At 40.1% G+C, this 23,760-nt stretch overlaps 1 protein-coding gene across 1 annotated transcript in view; it reads right to left on the reverse strand.

Moving 5' to 3' along the window:
* FAM20C (FAM20C golgi associated secretory pathway kinase) overlaps positions 1-23,760 on the reverse strand; it is an 82,052-nt gene that overhangs the window by 12,579 nt on the left and 45,713 nt on the right. Inside the window, exons 4-5 of the mRNA XM_084641545.1 lie at positions 9,971-10,063; positions 6,905-7,020 (exon numbers count right to left, since the gene is read on the reverse strand). Of these exons, the coding sequence (XP_084497671.1) occupies positions 6,905-7,020; positions 9,971-10,063 (209 nt within the window). The remainder of the gene's footprint in view (positions 1-6,904; positions 7,021-9,970; positions 10,064-23,760) is intronic.

A 23,760-nucleotide genomic window follows, 5' to 3' on the forward strand; every position in this document is an offset into this window, starting at 1 on the left:
TAAACACAAAAGATGATCTGCACAAAAGCACACACAGGATCAGATTGTGATCCTTGCTGCAGGATAAAATAGGGGAGTGAGGGGACATAAAGAGACTGCCTGCATTCCTCCAAGCTTCCTACTTCCTGAAGGGGGCAGTGCAGTGGGAAGAACAGCCACTCTCTAGCTACTACTCCCCATCCTGTACTGATGGGCATGGAGTGGGGAGGGCAGGAGCAGGGAATGGGCAGAGCCTTGGCACAGCTTATTTCCCCCATGGAAAGTCAAAATTGGGTCCATGCTCTCAGGGGTGGTGCTAGGCATAAGCAGACGAAGGGTATGTCTACACTACCCGCTGGATCGGTGGGCAGCGATCAATCCAGTGGGGATCTATTTATCGTGTCTAGTCTAGACGTGATAAATCAACCCCCGAGTGCTCTCCATTCGACTCCTGTACTCCACCAGGCGGAGTCGATGGGGGAGCGGCAGCAGTCGACTCACCGCAGTGAAGACACCGCGGTAAGTCGATCTAAGTACTTCAACTTCAGCTACGTTATTCACTTAGCTGAAGTTGCATAACTTACATAGATTCCGCCCCCCCCACCCCAGTGTAAGGCTAAGCAACTGCTTAGACCAGGGCTAAGCAACTGCTTAGGGTCCCAAGCAGATTAAGTGGGCCCTGCTGAAGTACTACCCCCCCAAATACCCTTCATCTTATTTAATGGGGACTTTTAAACAAGTGTATTCATGTGTGTTGTGTTGATATATTTATTCGTTTGAGGAAATAATACAATTAGTGTTTTAGGGGGAGGAGTAAGGGCCCTCCAGAAAGACTCCTGCTTAGGGACCCCAATGGCCTAGCACCACCTCTGTGTCTGCTCCTGGGTCAGCACAACTGTGTGTTGCCCCATACGTGGGGCAGATTGTAAGATTGCCATCTAGCCCACATGTTTTTATTTAGTCAAGTGTCAGCATTGCCTGTTCATTTGCTGATGTGGATAATCCACTGATATTTGTCTTGATAGTTTAAGATACTTTCTCTATCAAATCTACATGAATCTGCTTACACCCCGGAGGGAGGAAACTTACCATCCGCTATCCTGAACCATAACTGTTTTGTAAAGAGCAAAAGACACAACAATGACACTCATCTGCTGTCATATCCGCTGTACATTTGACCTTTTTTTTTAGAAAGGAATGACATGAAATACCACACTTTGTACTGCAGGATGAATGACTTGGAATCAACTGAATGCAGTCAGCAGCTTTCCATATTTTTAGTACAAACAACCGGGAATAATAATTTGGCATTCATCATGTAGTTGTAGCTAAATAAATCCACAGCAAAGTTTATGGCATATCACCACAGTCACATCAACCGCTGCATGGGATGACAGAGCTAACATGATACATGCTGGCTGCATTGTGCTTTCCAATCAATCATTGTTCTTATTGGGGCATATCCAGCTATTGATTTTTACACAGAACTCCCAGTGACTTCAATGGTCATCCCACACATTGAAGGATGGCCGGATCTTTCCTGTTGTTAGGACAACGGATCTGAAGCAAAACCCACAAGAGTATTTCTTGGTGATAAACTACAGTCAATAACAAGGCCTTTTCTGCCCCCAATTGCACGCTCTGTTGGCCCAGACTTGTGGCCCAGGGTCCCATTGGCTTCAATAGTCTTGCGCAGGGGACTGCAGGATTCTGGCACCGTAGCTCACATTTTAGCATCATTGGAATGATAGAATTGCGTTGTGCAAATCTCTTATGAATGGGCATTTTGCCATTAAAAATATTTCTACCCCTTCCTGCATGCAGGGATTGCGGCAAGGTAGATTGTAATATTATGGTTGTAATATTATTGTAATATTAGGGTTGTAATATTAAGGTTGTAATATTATACTCTCTGAATAGCATTCTTCAAAAGGATTTCTGAAAAAAAAATTCAAAAACACGGATGCTGAATATTTGTAATAATCCACAACTCCCATTAAGATTAATTCAAATAGTTTTTTTAAAAGTCCATTTAAAAATAAGGTAGATCATCTGCATTCCCACATGACACATTTATGGACAAATCCCACCTTCCTATGCTTATATAAGACTTTAACAGGAGCCCCGTGTGAGGACCAAGGGCAGTATTTGGTTGTTTAATATATTGTGTGGGGATGCAGCCAAAGGGGGAGCACAACACATCTGCAAAGGATGCAACCCTGGTGCAAGCTGCTTGCACTCTCCTAGTGCAAAGGGTGGCGGGGTGCATCAGCACTATCGGCAGCATTGGCATCCTGGAAAGGGAGGGGATGTTTCAGATGGGTGGTTGCACTGAAATATTTCTTCTGTGTCTTGTATCAATGTGTTAACTTCCATTTCATTAAATAAAGAACATGAGCAGGAACATTTTGAGGGGCCCAAAATGATATTGCAATACATTTGTCCTATACTTAAGGCATTAAGGCAATGTCCTATACTTAAGGCAATACTCAAGTTGCAGTGGGGGAGGTTTAGGTTGGATATTAGGAAAAACTTTTTCACTAGGAGGGTGGTGAAACTCTGGAATGCGTTACCTAGGGAGGTGGTAGAATCTCCTTCCTTAGAAGTTTTTAAGGTCAGGCTTGACAAAGCCCTGGCTGGGATGATTTAATTGGGGATTGGTCCTGCTTTTGAGCAGGGGGTTGGACTAGATGACCTCCTGAGGTCCCTTCCAACCCTGATATTCTATGATTCTATGATTTGAATATGAATTGACAAGATTTGTGGGTTTTGACAAAATGCCTTGTAATCATAATCAAGTGATCGAAAAATAGGAGTATCAAGGCTCAGCCTGATTATTACAATTAAAATTCAAAATGTATCTGTGCATCTATCCATCCATCTTGTGGCTTTCATAATGTTAGCGGAACAATAATTCTGCTCAGGTAGAAAAGGAACATTTCAAAATGCTTTACAATCAAATGACTTGGCAGTACCTTTAGTTCACTGAAAGTAGTGTTACTTTTAATACTGTGCATTTAGCAATACCCTTGCAATCAAAAGTCTAGAAAGAGGATATAATCCTGAATGTTTACTACAGCAGTACATGAAAAGATCTTTAATCTACCTGCTCAGAATAATAACAGACTCAGATTTGCTATTGTTGGTTGGAAAAAAAAAACATCCACAATCCCCTGGAATTGGTTACTCTGAATGAAAGCGTTAATGCTTACTAGAACTAAAACGATGGCTGACATTAATATGTCTCTTTTTGCTACCTGAAGAAGAGTTCTCTGTAAGCTTGAAATCATGTCTCTCTCACCAACAGAAGCGGGTCCAGTCAAAGCTATTACCTCATTCACCTTCTCCCTTTTGCTAGTAAGTTACTATTCCTTTGTAAGAGTACTAGAGTTTCCATAGCTTCCCCTGCTGCAAAGGATGTAAAATTAATTTAAATGATTACTCGTCTATTTCCATGTCTCATGATCAGACCAAACTGCTTGCAAGTGCACTTTTTCTGCAATGTGCTTTCTCTTGGAATGCAGTATTGACTGACCCTATTGCTGTCCAGTTTCAGGGTTTTACATTTCTCCGCATAAGAATGAATGCTTCCCTGATGTGTAGTTCCAAACAAGAGCTGTCTGGAAGTTATTGGCACAGAAGGGCCAGATAGCCCTGTCCCATGGGACAACACTCGGAGGTGGCCTCGGGCACGGAAACTCTGTTCCATTGCCAGGATGAGGTTTGCACACTCCACACATCATAGAACAAGCTGAGGATTTGGCCCTAACACCTCTTGGAGTGATCATTAGATGCACAAGACCATTTGAGGCTCTGTGCCTCTCTCCACACCCCTACAGCTTGCTGGAAGTGTGGGTCCATTGGATCCCTGCAGCCAGGGATTCCCCTTTAAGGGGTAGTTTCCTAGTCTGGTGGGGACTCCGTGCAAAATGAATGCCACTTACTGCTGCATTGACTTTAAGGGGTGTATGTGCGGGGGAGTTATGTTTATGGAGGAGACACTGTGTCTCCACAGCCCTTAACTCTCCGCATGCACTGGGATAGAGCTGCAGAGACAACATACATTCAGCTACAGGGGGAATCCCATGGAGATCTTGAGAGCTCAATGTGACACAGAGATGTGAAGTATTCCGTGGTTTCTTATTATGTTCATATTGCATGTACTAAATCTAGTCAGTTTAGCACAAAATGCGGCAGAGGAGAAACTTCTAGAGGCAAATCAACCTGTGCCCTGAGAATAGGGGAATTTCTAACTGGGCAAGCTGAGAGCTGTCTTTGATATGATCAGATGGTTCACCACATCATATATCCTGCAGCAGGGGTATATCAGAGCTATGGAGACTCCTTCAACTACTGGGCTGAGGTAGCCCTGGCTGATATCTGAGGCTTCCCACTTGTGAAGCTAGCACTGAAATCAGTGGGATCCTTTCAAATGCGCTATTTAATCTGCTATTTGGGCTTGGTGTTAGGTCCCTGGATTTGTCCAGTAGTGCTTAATTTAGGACCTTTATTACTTCTGAACCCCACATTAATTAATTAATGCCATTTAAGGTCAGTATGAGATACAAGATGCAGGCTGTTCTCACAGTAATGTGAGTCTGGCTAATTAAACTAAGGATTTGCAGAGAATGGCTTTCCAATTCACTAACATGCTATAAGGAAGGTATATTGATTTAGAAAATCTATAATGCAAAAACACACAAGTTAAGCATTTTATTCTCCAGCAAAGCCTGAGTCATGGTTAATAAAATATTTTAATTGCGTTTATCTGAATCACATAAACAGAGGTGGATAAAGGATTATGCTTGGACCTTCCTTTGAATGTCTAAAATTGTATCATGATGAGATAAAGAACTTTATCTTAACTCGCAGTCTTTTCTCTGGAATTCGTTGCTTCAGTTGCTTTAAACTGTTCAGATATTTTAGCATTGTTTTATGATTCTACTTTCAGAAATCACACAAGGTTTCCCTTAAAACCTTGATATGTAAATTGGAAAAAACAAAGGACCATACCCTTCCAAATCTTGCTCACAAGCATGGGAATACAGTGGTTAACATTTCAAGTGAGCAAAACAAACTACATTAATTTAACATTCCCCACCAGATTTTCAGCCTAAATTTTATCTCTAAATTTTGCTCACAGTATTTGCATCCATAATTGATTGCAGTGATCATATTTTGTGCATGAAAATTCACATTTGTCACTCAAGTGCTTGACTGGATTACCCAGATTCCTGTGTGTGTACACAAAGTGGGTGCATACCTTGTTTTGTGAGCATGGTTAATTAGTTGTATATGTAAAAATGGGCACTCAAAACTTGAGGGCAGATTTAACTTTTTGCAGTTATGCAATTTATTTTCCAAGTGAAGTTACTGCTATAAATTACAGCATGTTAAAAATGTGCATATAACAATGCTGTAAATATATCATGATCTCAAAATGTAGACATCACTAATGACTCCATAGGTGATTTTATGTGCACAAGTGTGACACACACAATAAATAGCTATTTTTGTAATGAAAACCCAAAATGGAGGGTTATGGTTTTCATCTGATGCAGGCATGTAACGATTATGTTCATGGAAATTGAGGGGAAGGATTCTCTTGTGATTAAGACTTGGGACTGGGACTCAAGGAATCTGGGGTCAATTCTCAGCTCTGTCAGAGATTTCCTGAATGACCCAGTCACATAGACCCAAATTCAAATCACATAGACCCAACTCAGGAAAACACTTAAGCACACTGCACATCATGTAACATCATTTAATAGTAAAGTCAATGGGAATTAAGCACATCCTTTTTACTCTGTGTTTGCATAGGGAGTAGCCTATGGGGTGTGTGGATTATTGAACTCTTAAGAATGAGCCTTTGAAAATTCAGATGTTGCATTTTATGAGGCTACTAGAGCTGGGCAAATACTGAATAAAGCATTCAGGATCATACTGTGAATAACACCCACAAATTCGCTGCTATGATGTTCACAACCCCTTTTATTGGCTATCCTCAATGTGCAATTTTATTATTTACAAGAATGTTTAAGGAGGTTAATATTCTCCCTGGTCCAGAGGGCCAGAACAAGGGCTATGCACCAGTTAGGTCACAGTTAAACCCTATTCTGAGGATATAAATGGGACTTACATGCTGCATAGGCCTTGTGGTAGCCTTTGGAACACAGCTGATTTCCACCTGGAAGGAGTATCCTTCATACGTATTGCTCAAGTGTCACACTGCCTTGTTATTGATACCGATGTAAATATGTGTCCATGAGAATGTTTGGGACTGAGATGATTTATTCAGTTCCCCTCCCATATATAAAAGTTTCAGCCATCCAATCAGGGAGCAGAAACAATAGTATGTAACCTATAGCGATGATCAGTCATATAGCATAAATAGTAAATGTGCTAAGTGTTAGTTGTTTTGAATAATCTGCAAGTAACTGATGAAAATGCTTTACATAAAACACTTGTTGAATAATTTTCATTAACAAACAAATACACACAAATCAAACTCATTGGATTATTTGTGAATGGTAAAAGGGAGAATGTGGATGAGGTCATATCTTTTACTGGACTAACTTCTCTTGGCGAAGGGGAAGGAAGCAGAGACCTGAAGAAGAGCTCTGTATAGCTTGCAAGGTTGACCCGTCCACCAACAGAAGTTGGTCCAATAACAGATATTACATCACCCACCCTGTGTCTTTCATATTCTGGGATCAGCTCCGCTACAACAATACTGAAAAAAGGGACTCAGTTCAATACAGTATATTGTTTGCTGTCAATAGAGCATGACCTGATCCAACAGCTCCCCTGATAAACCATATTTGTTTTTATTTAAAGGTATATAAAAAGAGACCTTATATTACAATTAAACAATAGGTGTCTCCCTTGTGACGTAAGAAGAGGGCAATGTAATGCATAAAACTACCTGGTGAAATGAAAAATGTCCTCCACAGTTTCTTGTCACGAGTAACATCCCTAATTTCTCTGGTCATATTAACCAATCTACCTGCAACAGGTGGAACGCGACGAAAATCTAGGATCCTGGAAGTGAAATAAAAGGGGAAGTTTACTTTTAAGATTCTTTAAACAACAACAACAACAAAACCTCTGATAATTCCTGCCTCTAAAAACGTAATTGTGATGCAAACTAAAGAGGTACATTATACCCAGAAGGCACCATCTAAATTTTTCTGTGGCCTTCATGTTTCAAAGACCCTCATCAAGTTTAAACCAGATCATCCATGGTGTATAGTATACATGCTCAAGATGTAATGTTAAACGTTCATTGTTATGAGTCCCGATTTAGCCTTATTGTATAAAGGATAAGAACGGCCATACTGGGTCAGACCAAAGGTCCATCTAGCCCAGTATCCTGTCTTCTGACAGTGGCCAATGCCAGGTGCTTCAGAGGGAATTAACAGAACTGATAATCATCAAGTGATCCAAGCAGAATCACTATATGATTAAAAGCAAGAGGATACAATGTTTCATTAAAAAATTAAGCAATGTAATATCCTAGAAATCTAAGATACAAGAGACCTGTTTGTTAGTCCAGTCCAACTCCTCACCAATGCAGAATTGTTCTCTAAAGGACGTTATCCATTGCTTTTTCACTCATGTTTTGAGTGAATCTAGACACGGGGTTCCAATGTCTTCCATTGGTAACCTATTACCCTCATTCCAGGATATCCAGAGAGGCCCAAAAGGCCCCAATCTAACCCTTGTCTGGGTAGCCCTAAAGGCCCCAAACCTAACCCTAAGTGGAGAGCCCTAGGGGCATCAATTCTAACCCAAGAAAGGGAAGCACTGTGGGCCTCAACCCTAACCTGGAAAGCCCTACTGGCCCTAACTCTAAACTGGGGAGCTCTACAGACCCCATGTTTTACACTAGGCTGGGGATCCCTAAAAGAAGAGTTCTGTGAGCACCAACCCTAACCCTAGGTTAACTAGTTTTAGGGTATGTCTACATTACAGCTTGGAGCAAGCTTCCTGACCTGGTAGACTGACTTGTGCTAGCAGGACTCTTGCTAGTGCATTAAAATAGCTACATGGACATTACAACACTGGTGGAGGCTCAGGCTAGCCACCCAAGCTCAGATCAAGGGTGTAGGGTGGGCTTGAGCCTGGGTGGCCAATTCAAGCCTCCATTGGAGCTGCAACATCCCCACTGCTACTTTTAGCTTGCTACTGTGAACACCTCTAATGCAAATTTGTCTAGTAGGCTGGGAGGCTTGCTTCCAGATGCAGTGTAGACGTATGCCTCAGAGCCCCAAACCTTACCTTAGACTAGGGTGCCCTATGGATCTCAACCCTATCTTTAGGGTAGGGAGTTCTAGGGACCCCAACCATAATTCTAGGCTGGGAAGCCCTGGGGACCCAATGCAAACCCTAGGTTAGGAAGCGAAATGAGACTCAATCCTTTCACTAGGTCAGGGAGCTATATCAGGCCCAATCTTACCCTAGGCTGGGTAGCCCAACAGATCCAACCCTAGACCTAGGTCTGGGAGCCCTATGAGTCCCAATCCTCGACCTCGTTGGAGAAGCCTTACTGCCCCCAACCCTAACCTTAGGCCTGGAAGCCTTATGGCCCTCAATCTGTCCTTAATCCCTACCATCCACTACCATAATCTTAGGCCAGGAAGTCCTATATATTGCAATCCTAACCCTAGGATGGATAGCACTACCAGCCCCAAAACCAACGCTCTACCATCCCTGACTCAAACCCCAGGCCCGGAAGCCCTACAGGCCCTGACCCTGACCCTTGGGTGGGCAGCCCTATGGCTCCCAACCCTAGCCATAACTCCAGAATCCCTATTGGCACAAACCCAACCCTATATGTGGAAATTCTATTGGCCCCAACCTTTATCTGAGGCCTGGAAGTCCAAGAGGTTCCAACCCCAAACCTTGATTTGGAAGCCCAACTAGCTCCAATCATTACCCTAATCTGAAATGTCCGATGGGTTCCAGCAATGACTCTAGCCCAGGACAGTCCTCCAGTCTCAATCCTAGCATAAACCATGGTATCCAAATGGTCTCAAATCATCATCCAACCACTGATTGCCACTCATACCTGAACTCGGGGCCTGATGTGTCTCATGGGATCTAACTGTAACCCTTTTCCCAGGATTCCCTACAGTCCCTACCCTAACTCTGTTATGAATTGTCCAAGAGACTCCCACTCTACCCCTAGCCAAGAACGTTTTATGGCCTCCAACTCTGGCCCTCACCGAGGATGTGCAAGAAACTGCAACCCTAATCCTAATCCAGAAAATGCCATGGTCTCTAACTGTAATCCTAGATTCCCAGTAAACCCCACCCATAATCTCTGCACTGTCGGCTAAATGGGCTCCAGTCCAAAGGCTATCTTGGACACACAGATGGCTCCATCAGGGTCCAGCCCTAATCCTGTCCTAGATCAACCAATGGGCCCCATTCCTCATTGTAACTGTGGGCCTAACTATGACCCTAACTCTAAACTTTGTGCACAATGGCCCTCAGCAGCCAGTCCCAAACTCAAGCTTATTAAACCACCATCTCTTATCAACTCTCTGTTCATCATTTATTTTATTCTTCTCTGAGTGCTCTCCTGCTTCTCAATATCTATCTCATATTCACATGCCTAGAACTAATTGAAGTAGGACAGGTTCAGTTATACCAATGCCATGTATCCCCCATGACATGAGACCTCTCCATATGCAACTCAAGGTCACATTGTCATGTGTAGCATTAGACTCTTCTCTTTAATATTGCCTCTAATTCATTTTGACCTTTACTTCTTTTCAGATATCTTCCTCCCAAAGTAAACCTTTGTTTCTAATTATTATTCCCCATTTTCATTCTGTTCCATTCATTCCTTCATGTAGATTGCTCACCCTTTTTATGTTATTTTCTATTTTTAAAGTAACTAAATTTTTTTTCCAGGCAGGAGGATTTGGAATAAAATGCACATCACATTTAATTTTTCTTTTAAATATTATTTCGTTTTACTTACCTGTCCAAATGAAATGCTGCTATTTCAGCATTATGCCTTTCATAGTCTGAGAAATAAAAGAAGTCAGGTGGGGTTTCCTGTTCTCTGGTTTGCCTGCAAAGAAAAACAGGCATGACAAATAAGGATTAGTATTTATAATGAGCAATGCTCCAAAATCAAGCCCTTTGTTCAAGAGTTCAGTATTGGTTGCTTAATCGAAGGCCCCTAAAAATACTTCATGTGCGAATTATTCACCATAAAGTAATTTTATCTTTCTTACTTCTGTAACAAAGTTCTGAATTCCAAGCCTATCCTCCTGCATGAAGGCTGCTGTCACAAGTGCTGTTCCACTCAAGATGCTCGCTCTATTTAACAAGATCTGTTTTATCACTCAAATATTTCATTAGTGGTAGCAGTGAAAAGAATGTCATTTCATTAAATTATCATAAACTGTAATTATAAAATTTCCAAAAGTAATAAAATTTCGCTTTCATCTTTGGCAGTTGTGGAGTTGCTATCTAAAATATGACTCTTCTTTTGTGTTACTTGGATCCAACAATGACATGTTTTCTTCATTTCAGAAGAAATGGAACCATTTCAGTTTGACTGCAATGACATACGTCACATTTCAAAGAACATTAACAAGATTGTACTCCAGAGAAGCGTCAAGAATTGTTGTTCCTACATTTTAAGCACAAATAAAAACTGTTTTTTAAATAGAAAGATAAAGCTCAAACATCAAACTGCTAAAAATGGAAAGATCTTTACATATAACAAAGGGGCAATCTCAGAGCCCTGTGAAGCCAATGGGAGTTTTGCATTAACTTCAATGGGTCCAGGAATTGGCTATGGGATGAAATTCACCCTGTGCAGTTGACCATCACAAGACCTACGACTCCATTAAATTCCACTTATATCCTATTTTGAGGACTTAAATGTGGCTTAAGTGTTACACAGATCTTCTGTAGGCCATCTGCTTGGGGTGAATTTCATCCCAAGAAAACTACCCTATGTATAGGTATTGTTTTTCTTTCTACAGACTTTGTACAGTACAAAGTAGTCCATGCCTTAAATGAAGCATAACTGCAGACACGTAGAGACCATCAACATATTTATTTTCTTGTCACGTGTCATTCAAATTGTGGCTATTTGTGGGCCATAAGCATGCCTACTGAGGGTACAATACTTAGCACTGCAATCGTAATTTTCACACATGTGGTCCCCTGCTCAGCAGAAGTGCTGCAGTGTGGCAATCAAATAAGCAATCACTGCTCTCCATTTGCTCCTGTTGTTGCAAAAAGGCAGTAAAGGATAGAAGCTAGAAGTGAGACCAGGACAAAATAAAACTAATGTTTTTGAGATAGGAACAAGGGAAAAGGTGAAATAGCCACAGGGATGAATAAAGTTGAGTTGGCTTATGGTGCGGTATATAATAAATACAAAACTGCTAGGTTAGCTGCAGCCTCATTGTACAGTTCCATATCAATTGTATGTTGTAACCTCAGTACTAGAGAAATGAGTTTTGACTGTACATTTTGGGAGAAGGAAATTAACATATTTCTACTGGGCAGAAAAGGATTTCGAGTGCTTATTTTTTTCTGATTTTAATAAATTTCGGCAACTAATTGAAAGAGAAAAAGACACAACTCCAGTATTTTGCAAAGCTTACACCATTCACTCTATGCAGCTGATACGCTTCAGAAAATATTACTAATTAGCTAATCAGTACCATCTGCTTTTTATTTTCTCGAGAGTTTAAACATATCATGGTTGTTCCTTTAAAAAAAAATCTTGATTGAGAAAATAAGTCCCAAATAAAGGGTAGATCTTAATCCTGAAAGTGCAACTATCCACAGAAAACCATCATAGTTCCTTACTGCTGCATATCTGACATATGGGGCAGTCAATTCATTACATAGCTGCAGGAATAGTATATTTCCACAAATTTCACTTTTCTATTAGCTCCTTGAAGCTCCAGGCAAAGGTAATGGATATTATTAATTGTAGAATCAGTACTTTTTTCCTTGCAGGCTTAACCTTGTTTATATGGGTTTCTGTACTGTTATACATTTTCAATGCACCATCTGTACTGTTATACATTTTCAATGCACCATCCTCAGGGCCATGATTTTGGCTATGTAGAGGAGCAAGACCAGTAGTGAGCAACCTGCGGCCCATCAGAGTAATCTGTTGGTGGGCCGCGAGACAGTTTGTTTACATTGACCGTTTGTAGGCACGGACGCCTGCAGCTCCCAGTGGCCAAGGTTCACTGTTCCCGGCCAATGGGAGCTGCGGGAAGTCGCAGCCCACAGGCCGCAGGTTGCCCACCATTGAGCAAGACACTCATGGAAATGCCCAAACGATGGACAGGACGCTGAACTCATGGCTAAGTCTGGACACAAGAGTTACCCATACCTTTTAAATCTTGACTTGATGGCAAAAATAAACTACAGACACTAATTATTTAAAGTCCTGTTGATAGTCCAGCTCACGTGCTCTATATAGATACAGAAAAACACCTGATCAGCAGAAGTGACCAGCATGTATATTCTTTCCCTGTATTTTCACAGAAATAATCATTGGGTGCTTTTTGAATTAGGTTCTGATTCAATATAAATCAGAAGGAAGATTTTTCAAGTCCCAGAATTTCTGCAAAGCTATGCAGAGTCAAGTTGGGGCAGGCATAGAAGACCCCACTCAGGGGCCTGAGAATGAAACTCCTCTCCCAAACAACCTCAGCAGGGTCTTCAAATGACCTCAGTGTCCTCACTAGCATCAGAGTTCCCCCAAGATCCTAGCATTCTCTAGTGATCTACTAGCACTTTATTGACCCTAGCTTGAAAGCAATTAGAAAACCCAAGCATCCTTTGGGGCCTGATCCCAAGCTAGAACCCACCTGGCATCCTGAAGCCTTCATCTCTGGTGACCTATTGTAATGTCCCATGGTAGGAACTGACTACTGAAACTTAAGAAGGAAATGACTACCATGCATATTGTAAACAGTCTCTTGGGTTGACTTTGATATCCCACAATGTTATTTAAATGCATGTTTACAGCTAATTGGAGTACACACTGGAAACTGAAAGATTTGTTGACAACTCCTCAGCCACCAATGAGCTGGATGCCACTCTATGTATCTAAAGCAAGGTGTAAGAGGTGCGATGTGCGTGGCACTAGGTACTCTACAGAATTTAAAAGGCCATCTGGAGCTTTTTTGACACTATTTTTTGACAATGCTTTCTTAAGAACCAATGATCAGTTCCCAGGGATTGTGTTTATCTGTGTTATGAAGGCACAAAACAACGACAGGTGCCCACAATTTAAATATTCTCCTTATTCAAGTTTGTATGATTTATATTTGAATTTATTTTACCAAAAATTCAAAACCAAAACCCGTTTGACTATTACCTGGTGTGTGCAGTCAAAGTGCTTGGCAGTGTGGTTAGAAGAGAATTCTCTGGGCCAAATTCTATTTGGATTTGTACAAGTGTAGAGTCAAAGGATCAAATTCAGCTCTCAGTTACACTGATGAGACCCCATTTAGTCCTATGGATTTACTCTGGTTTTAGATAATTGTAGATGAGATCTTAATTTATCACCCAATCTCTAACTAAAGTGTTGGGAAAGGAGTCCTGATTTTTGAATCCATTCCAGGTCAATTAGAATAGTGCATGAAACCACTTAATCCCTCCTGTAGCATGTTTTAAAGCAGAATTGCATTTTAAAAGAAGAGAAATAAAGCCTATTGTTTCTGGTTTATTAAGTGATGGCTATTGAACAAAGACTAGCTCATTAAATGACTAAAGCAATTAGATATTTGAGCAAACAGACCAAGAAGGTAAGACCGCTGCAGAAGTTTAGACCTCTTCCTGATAATAAATTAAGGACAATGGTAGGAGCTGCTCAGTGCCAGCATTAAAATCGCACACCATCCACTATTTCAGGATCTACTGGTTGCGAAGGGTGGGAGAGAATTTCTGGCTGGTCTTCCTATTTTGCAAACAGTTGGAATCCAGTACTCCTCTCCTTGGGGGAAGCTTTGACAGATTTCTATAATGACAAAATGGGAAGTTCTGGAGGAGAGACAGCTGGAGTTCTGCTCAGATTGCATGCAGTTAAAATTTGTTCAATGGCACAAGACCAAGTGAATTACAACACTAGTAGAAGACAAATCAGAACTAGCAACCTTTGTAGAGGAGAAACAAGAACTACCATGAAAAACCAAAGCCACTGAAAATCCTGAACATAACTGGGAGAAAAATAAGAACAAAGCAAAAAGTGGAATTTTAAATTAATGGGAACACATATGGTTTTACCTAAGATGAGCTTTATCAATCATCTGACCTAGCAGTTCACGCTAAAGAAGGGAATAACTAAAACCATTCAAATTAATGAATGCTTTCTGGGATAATGATGGAGAGCTGACTCCATTTTCATTATTATTCCCACACGATTTGTTGTTCAAGAACATTTTGACATTTGACACGACGATTTATGTGTGAAAATATTTGCAGATCCCCCCCAGATTTCAAAAACATTAGCATACTCTTTTTTCAGTCCATAATTTTACACCTTAACTGCAATATTCATTGTTTCCTGTTCATTACTGGCAAGTCATGAATCTCATCCACACATTAAGATCATAAAGCAGTCTCTGGCTCTTTGGCATTTTTCAGAGAAAGCTGCTATAGAAACTAAGTCTTTAGCCTGGTAATCTAAGGCGAGTTTCCAGGACCTCTCTCCTACGCCTGCCTGTTATCAGTAATACCAAAATGTAGGATGCCCGTGGGTTCCTCCTCACCACTCAATAGAATTCCATCTAGATGTCATACTTCTTCAGCACAGGTTTCAGAGTAGCAGCCGTGTTAGTCTGTATTCGCAAAAAGAAAAGGAGTACTGGTGGCACCTTAGAGATTAACCAATTTATTTGAGCATAAGTTTCCGTGAGTTCTTGTTAACTCCTGGAAATGTGCTGGAAATGGCCCATCTTGATTATCACTTCAAAAGGTTTTCTCTCCCCCCACCCCACTCTCCTGCTGGTAATAGCTCATCTTAAGTGATCACTCTCCTTACAATATGTATGATAAACACCCATTTTTTCATGGTCTGTGTGTATATAAATCTCCTCACTGTATTTTCCACTTTATGCATCCGATGAAGTGAACTGTAGCTCGCAAAGCTTACGCTCAAATAAATTGGTTAGTCTCTAAGGTGCCACACGTACTCCTTTTCTTCTTCAGCACAGACTGCGGTAAGTTTCAAATCATATGCATTAGCAGTCAAAAAGCAAGTTAGACATTACTGATATATATAAGGACATACACAGTTTGCTGGCAATCCAGAGACATTCCAAAAGCATCTTTGTATCCAAACAACTGTATTTTAACTAATCAAATGCCTTGTCGTTGGTTTATTATTATGGATTCAGAGGCCCTTTCTTTTTAAATAGGCCATGCTTCCTACTTTTTTTTTTTAAAGGAACACCCAAGAGGAATCAGCAGGATCAACTAAAAGGATTACAGAGGACCAATGAATTACAACAGCATACATGCACAAGGTATCAGTACGGTTGACTGGATGAGTACAACAAACAGGTGTCTATCTCCTTTTGTGTGTCACACTCTGGTTTCAGATGAGAATCTGAGCTCTCTAAGGGCAGCGACTATGTCTAGCTGTTGTAGACCCTTTAGCACAATGGGGCCCTCATCCTAATTGGACATTATCACAATACACATAACAACAATAAGTATTTTGGCAGCAGAGAATGGGATTGTTTGGGGAGGAGCAGTGTTAATTCTACAGCAGCAGGACCAGTAAGAGACTTAACAGGCCAATGAACATTGATAAGAAAGTAGTTTGGGCTTTCTAAAAGATAATTGGAGATTATCAGGGTGTACCCACAGGTATCACTTGTTATGTTCCTTTGATATGTCTATTCCCATTCCCTGTGAAATATTCAAGATGCTTAAATCTTGTTTTCTCTTGACTGAAGACACTTTGGCATAACATAAATACAATAAATAAATACAATGATAAAATACAATTAATATAGTACTAAAATGTGTCACTTAGTACTAGCTTGCAGTTTGACTAACCATTTTTCATGAACTTATTCTTCTGACAGGTTTCAGAGTAGCAGCCGTGTTAGTCTGTATTCGCAAAAAGAACAGGAGGACTTGTGGCACCTTAGAGACTAACAAATTTATTTGAGCATAAGCTTTCGTGAGCTGAATGCATCCGATGAAGTGAGCTGTAGCTCACAAAAGCTTATGCTCAAATAAATTTGTTAGTCTCTAAGATGCCACAAGTCCTCCTGTTCTTTATTCTTCTGACTAGCTGAAGAAACAGAATGGAAGGCCAGTGACGACTTGCAATTTTTTCTTTTCTTTTCTTTTTTTTTTCTTTTTCTTGTTGTTATGTCAAATTGGATGGTGCAGCACTGGAATCTAAAGTGCCCCGAGATAATCTAAAGCTTATTATTCTAAGTGAAGGAGGCAGCCGATAGAAAAAAGGAGGTCTCGGAGCAGCTGCAGTCCTTAGTAGGGCACTTAAATTTTGCATGCAGAGTCGTATCACTAGAGAGAGCTTTCTATCAGCATTTGGCATCAGCTAGAGCAGGTGGAAAAAATGCCACTTAATTTTATAATACATTTTAGGGGCTTAGTATGTCTTTAGGAAGATAAATGATGTTGCTAATGCATTGACATCTACAGTAGCAAAGATATCTGGCGCCTATTTCCAGCTCCTTATGGAATCTTGGCAGCTAATAGCTTTGGCTTTATCAAAGCATTCTGTTACAAAGAGCACTCCTAGGGACTATCTGAGCTGTTTACAAGAACAGAATATGGTCCAGAAAATGAGTGGCCAATCCCGGAATGCAAAGACGTGCAATTTAACATGCTACAAAACGGATGTTTGGCCCGCTCAATTGCTCTCATCCAAATGACAATACGGACTTTTGCAAGATGTTTAGATTTTTCTCATTTCACTACAGTTTTATGATTAGAAAAATGGAAGACTATTTACCTGGGCTGAAAGGCAGAAATTCACACAGGGATGCAACAGTATAGGAATAAATAACAAACTGCTAAAAGGATAAATACCAAGACCATGCTGCTGCATGTGGGCCTCTTTTTTTTCTTTTTACGGTGTACAGAAAAGGAAAGCTTTACAACATGCCCAAAGACTAGCTAACTTAACATGAATAGAAGAATTGCAATCAGATGAATGGTGTCCAGCTAAGGAGATAGAGAAAATTGTATATAGAAATCCTATTGTTATATACAGAAGAAAAACAAACAAACCATGAATGGTCCACTGAACCATCTAAAATGCAGTTGCTGAGATTATTTTTCCTTTCCCACTGCCTTGCCCAATACATCTTCCTTCTTGAATGTACATGCTGGCTCCACCTTCCTACCATGCTAAGTTCAAAGCTTTTCCTCATTTTCAAAGGTCTCCATGACTTTTCCCCTTGGTACATCTCTATCTTCACATCTGCCTGCCCCATTCGCCTTCCCATGTTGCTCTCCTTATTCCACCAATGCTCCCTTCTTGATTGTGCCCCTTGTCTCCTTTTCAGGTGTTGTGCCATCTTTCATACTGTCTTGTACTCAGGGCAGAACATCTCAACAGATGCTTGCCAAACTTTCAAAAGAAGGTCTACACACAACCTGTTCTCTGAAGTGTTCTAGCTAGGGGCCATGTGGTTCTTTGCTTGAGTTCTGTGCTCCACAATCTTTGGACTTGGTCTTTCAAGGTGTTGAACACCATCAGCTCCTATTGCCAAAGTGAGATTAGGTGTGCTCAACACCTTGCAGGCTGCAAATGTTTCAGACTAGGGGCTCCACTGATTCTTTAGCAACAGTTCAGCTATTGTGCAGAGCTGTGCATACTGGCCGGCCTGTATATATATTAATCCACTGGGGTTTTTTGTTTTGTTCATTAGAACAACATTCCAAAATATTAGAAATGGGACAAAGCCAGGACCATTTATTTTAACATCTCCTTCTCTCCAAACTTTAGTGGTTTGGATAATATGGAATCCAGATGCAAACAAACCCTGATTTGGGTATGCAAAACCAAAACTCATCCCAGGAGGTTTTGCAATACCTATACCTCCTCAGGCCAATGATAATAAAATGTTACTCAAATCCTACCCAAAAGGGGTGAAAAAAGAGAAAAAATACAAATATCATGCTGAATAGAACACAAGTTACTAACCCTGACTGTAAAACCCTATAAAACATAACTGGATGTACTGTCGGGGTTACTAACATGTTTCAGTGTCAGAAAAAGCTATGTAATGTTATTTAAGGGTCTCCAACAAAACAACAGAGAAAAATTAAGAGGGTCTTTACAGATGTACATTTTTCCAGCCATGAGATTTTTATTTTCTCTTGTAATGTTCTGGATTTGGGGCCCAATCCTTCCCTGATTTATATACCCTGTCCATTCCATTGACTTTATTGGGATTGTGCTGGGTATAAAGTCAGGGACCCAATTTGGCATACCATCTCTAGTCTAACACCCTATATAGTTTATCAAAGAAAGGGTCACTAAAGCAAAAGATAATTCTGTGAGACAGGGCAGTTTTTCCAGTCATTCTGTGTTGCTTTCAGCTGCACAGAAGGGAATTTTTGATCAGAATAAGAAGCATGAAGTTTGACCAGTTTGGAAAATGTGATTCTATTTCAAGACCTGCCAAACAAGTAGCTGCACTTCCTCATGAGAAAAGCAATGGCAAAACATTAGTATTGGTGTAAGCGCATTAGTGAAGATGTCTAACAGATCCATCATACTTTTTGGCATGAGCAGGGCATTATTTCATTCCCATTCTTTCTGGAACCCACCTGATACACCAATGTCACACCTGCAAGATTTCAAAGCTAAAACAAAAAGTTAGCCTGATGGAAAATATATTGACAGGAAGGTGAGATTTTAAATTCAGAGCTTTTTTTTTATTATTATTGAGAAACCAACTAAAAAGAATACAAAACAAAATTAGATACAAACCATGTAAGACACACTAAACAATTACAGAAAAAGGAATGGAATATAATGATACCTAACTCTAAGCAGATGTATATGTGTACATTTGCTGTGTACAGTACATGTGCCACAAGATCAAATACTCTGCATTCTCTGGTAGCTTCTGACATAATGATATCAGACAAGTAGGATAATTTCTTAAGACTATTTGTCTATACCACCCTTCTTTTCTGCAGCAAATATTTCAGATCTAACAGTCAGGCCTACAGTGTTTAACCATGCATGCAAGTTTAAACAGTTGAGGTGAGGTGAGTTTTTCCAATGTCATGGGCTAGATTCTGCTCTGGGTTATTATTACACCAGTGCAACTCTGTGGAGTACTGGTATGACTAAGGGCAATATTTGCTTTTTTAAATTAAAATATTTAAAATATTTAAAAAATATGCTTTTTAAAATTACTATTCTGTAATTATTTAAACATATATAAAGTACCATAATAGAGGTGGTTTTCCTCACTTGTAAAGGTCCTGACTTTCCCCGCTTAGTGCATCTCTATCTTCACATCTATCTACTCTACCCTCCCTCCCATATTGCTCTCTGTATTCCACACATATATGGTTGGAACTACCAAAGAATACAGAGTATTTGATCTTGTTGTACATGTAGCATATATAGCAAATGTACATGCATACATCTGCTTAGAATTAGGCTTCATTATATACAGACACCATAGTAGAAGCTCAAATTAAATGTATACCCCAAATTTTAAATAAATAGTAAGAGGAGCAAAAGTATGCCACCAGGCCTAAACAACAGAGTAAAAGAAGCAATTAGAGGTAAAATGGCATCCTCTAAAAATTGGAAGTCAACTCATACTCAAGAAAATAGAAAGGAGTATAAACTCTGGCAAGCCAAGTGTAAAAGAATAATTAGTCAGACCAAAAAAATAATTGGAAGAGCAACTAGTAAAAGACTCAAAAACTAACGGGGGAAAAAAAAGAGGGGAAGTACATCAGAAGCAGGAACCCTGCCAAACAACCATTGGGCCACTGGATGATTGAGGTACTAAAGGAGCATTCCAGGAAGATAAGGCCATTCAGGAGAAGCTAAATGAATTCTTTGCATCAGTCTTCACTGCAGAGGATGTGAGGGAGATTCCCACACCTGAACTATTCTTTTTAAGTGATAAATCTGACAAAAACTGTCCCAGATGGTATTCACCCAAGAGTCCTGCGGGAACTCAAATATGAAATTGCAGAACTAGTAACAGTGGTATATAACCTATTGCTTAAATCAGCTTCTGTACCAAATGACCAGCGGATAGCTAATGTGATGCCAATTTTTTTTTTAAAAAAAGGCTTCAGAGGTAATCCTGGCAATTACAGGCTGGTAAGCCCAAATTTAGTACTAGGAAAATTGGTTGAAATTATAGTAAAGAACAGAATTATCAGACAGATAGATTAACATGATTTGTCGGTGAAGAGTCAACACAACATTTGTAAAGGGAATCATGCCTCACCAATCTATTACAATTATTTGAGGGAGTCAACAAACATATGGATAAGGGAGATCCAGTGTATATGGTGTACTTGACTTTCAGAAAGCCTTTGATGAGGTCCCTCACCAAAGGCTCTTAAGCAAAGTAAGCAGTCCTGGAATAAGAGGGGAGGTCCTCTCATGGATCAGTAATTGGTTAAAAGACAGGAAACAAAGGGTAGGAACAAATGGTCAGTTAACAGAATGGAGACAGGTAAATAGCAGTGTCCCCCAGGGATCTGTCCTGGGACAAGTGATGTTCAACATATTCATATATAATCTGGAAAAAGGGGTAAACAGTGAGGTGGCAAAGTTTGCAGACAATACAAAATTACTCAAGATAGTTAAATCCAAAGCAGACTGCAAAGAGTTACAAAGGGATCCCACAAAACTGGGTGATTGGGCATCAAAATGGCAGATGAAATTCAATGTTGATAAATGTAAAGTAATGCATAATGGAAAATATAATCCAAACATATAAAATGATAGGGTCTAAATTAGCTGTTACCACTCAAGAAAGAGATCTTGGAGTCATTGTGGATAGTTCTCTGAAAACATCTGCTCAATGAGCAGCGGCAGTCATAAAAGCTAATAGAATGTTATGAACCATTAGGAAAGGGATAGATAATAAGACAGTAAACATCATAATGCCACTATATAAATCCATGATATGCCCACATCTTGAATACTGAGTGAAGTTCTAAAAAAAGATATATTAGAAATGGAAAATGTGCAGAAAAGGGCAAGAAAAATGATTAAAGGTATGGAGCAGCTTCAATATGAGGAGAGATTGAATAGACTGGGACTGTTCAGCTTGGAAAAGAGGCAACCAAAGAGGAATACTATAGAGGTCTATAAAATCATGACTGGTGTGCAGAAAGTGAATAAAGAAGTGTTATTTATCCCTTCACAAAATACATGAACCGGGGTCACTCAATGAAGTTATTAGGCAGCAGGTTTAAAACAAACAAAAGGAAGTACTTCTTCACAAAATGCACAATCAACCTGTGGAACTCATTGCCAGGGGATGTTATGAGGGCTTAAAGTTTTACTGGATTCAAAAAAGAATTAGGCACATTCATGGAGGACAGGTACATCAGTAGCTATTAGCAATATGATCCGGGATGCAACCCCATGCTCTGGGTTTTCCTAAGCCTCTGACTACCATAAGCTGGGACTGGACAACAGGGGATGGATCACTTGATAATTGCTCTGTTTTCCCCTTTGAAGCATCTGGCACTGGCCACTGTTGGAAGATGGGATACTGGGCTAGATGGACCATTGATCTGACCCAGTATGGCCATTTTTATGTTCTTAATAGCTGCTATTAACAATTCACACACTCACACACCCCTACACATGAATTGGTTAAGTAATTAATGAATTATTATTAATATATGCAATGGCCACTTCTTGGTCAACACTGGGGACCTACAGTGTGACAAGCACGAGATTCTAAGGCTTGAGCTAAACTTTCAGGATGAGAGCTGAAACAAATCCTCCTTGCATCAGGCACAGAGGGCGGTGCATAACACACTTACCAGCAGATTACATGTACACACTTAAATTGTGTGTGTTATTACAGACAAAAGGGTGTATATATAGAGATTTACTGCAAATTCTCTTTCACCTTCCTTTTTTAGATGGGTGGGGAGAAGAGGATGAAGTGGGTATCAAAGCCACACAGGCTAACTGGCTATGCACGTTAGATATAAAGGATTCTTAGCCATCAGCCATAAACCGCAGTGCTTGTATGCAAAATGAAGGACTCATGGTATGAAAAGAAAGACAAGTGCTGGGAAGCTCCTGTCACTAATTTATTTTGTGAATAAGAAAAATCTTAATCCAGAAATAACATTTGATGAATCTTGGAGATAGAAACCTGGCTTCACATACAGGAGTAGGAAGATTAAGAGGCACTTGACAGCACTACAAAACAGTTCTCTGTAACCACATTAATATGGTCAATGTTGTTGCCACAGCAGGGAGAAAAGAGTCTCATAGCAATTAAATAAGCGGAAGAGATCATTAACGAGGGGCTGCAAAGATATTTTGCGCATCTATTTAATGCATCCGCATTAGGAAATTATAACAGATGCAAATCTTTTTGCCTATATAATTTACTTTCTCTTTTAAATGCTTTCATTTTATGAAGAGGGTGATGTGTGCATTTTTGCCATGACTAGCCCATGAAATCTCTCATTTCTCCCCCCCCCATCTCCTTGGAGGCCCTGGTTATATATGGTCAGCTCACCATAAACAGCAAACATGAAAAGTGATACAGCTGCAAAAAAAGTGCTTTGCAAAAAAATTGCCAGTGCAAACATAAGCTTAGTTTGTGCTCATGCAGTCTCAGACTTCCTTCAGAGAAGGAAATATAGAGTATTTTGTACAAATTACACATTTGTAGTGCTCTGGCATGGATGGAAGAAAAACACCTACAAAATCAGAGGTTTAAACTGTCCTTCAGCACAGAGAATGTTGTGTAATATGTACTGTGTCTGGGGTCACCCACGGGTAAAGATTTAAAGGAACAATAACATTAAATGAATTAGAAACACCAACTAGCTCAAGTTTCCTTTGACAAAAAGGGGGAGATATTTTGATTTTTGCAGTACAATGCATGTGCCACAGATACTCCAGATTTAAAAAGAACTACTTCTTCTAGTTCTACATATATTGCCAAAAATAAAAAGATCTTTTGAATATATTGTGAACGTGATGAACTGAAAATCAGATATATAAAGTCTGTCAACCTATTCATCAAGCTCCTAATGTAGCCCCCATCACTGTGGTATCTTACAGCATCACAAATATTAATGTATCCTCAAAATGCCTCTGTGTGACAGGAAAGTTATTCTTATTTTACAGGTGAAGAACTGAAACACAGATATTGAGGGCTCAGTTCTGCCATGAGTAACCTAATCTAGCACAGCACTTAAGATCATACTTAACTTTAAGCACCTGAGTAGTCACTGGGTCTAACCACGTTCCTTACATGCTTCAGTGTTTTGTTGGATCTCGCTACGACACCCAGTACTTTGCTAAATCAAGCCATAGGTGACTTGACTAACGTCACACAAGCAGATTTTGGCAGAGCCATAACCTAGAGCTCCTGACACCTGGTCCAGTGCCTGGACTTCAAGATCACCATGCTTTCTTCTCTTATTCATGGTACCAAATATTTTGGGTGAAATCCTGCAAACCCATGAAAGTCAGTGATATTTTTGCCAGGATTTCACCATTTAGATTTCATTCAGGTTTTTGTGCATTGAGTCGACACA

Source organism: Lepidochelys olivacea (assembly GCF_965140295.1).
Source record: "Lepidochelys olivacea isolate rLepOli2 genome assembly, chromosome: 10".
In the NCBI taxonomy this organism is placed as follows: Eukaryota; Metazoa; Chordata; order Testudines; family Cheloniidae; genus Lepidochelys; species Lepidochelys olivacea.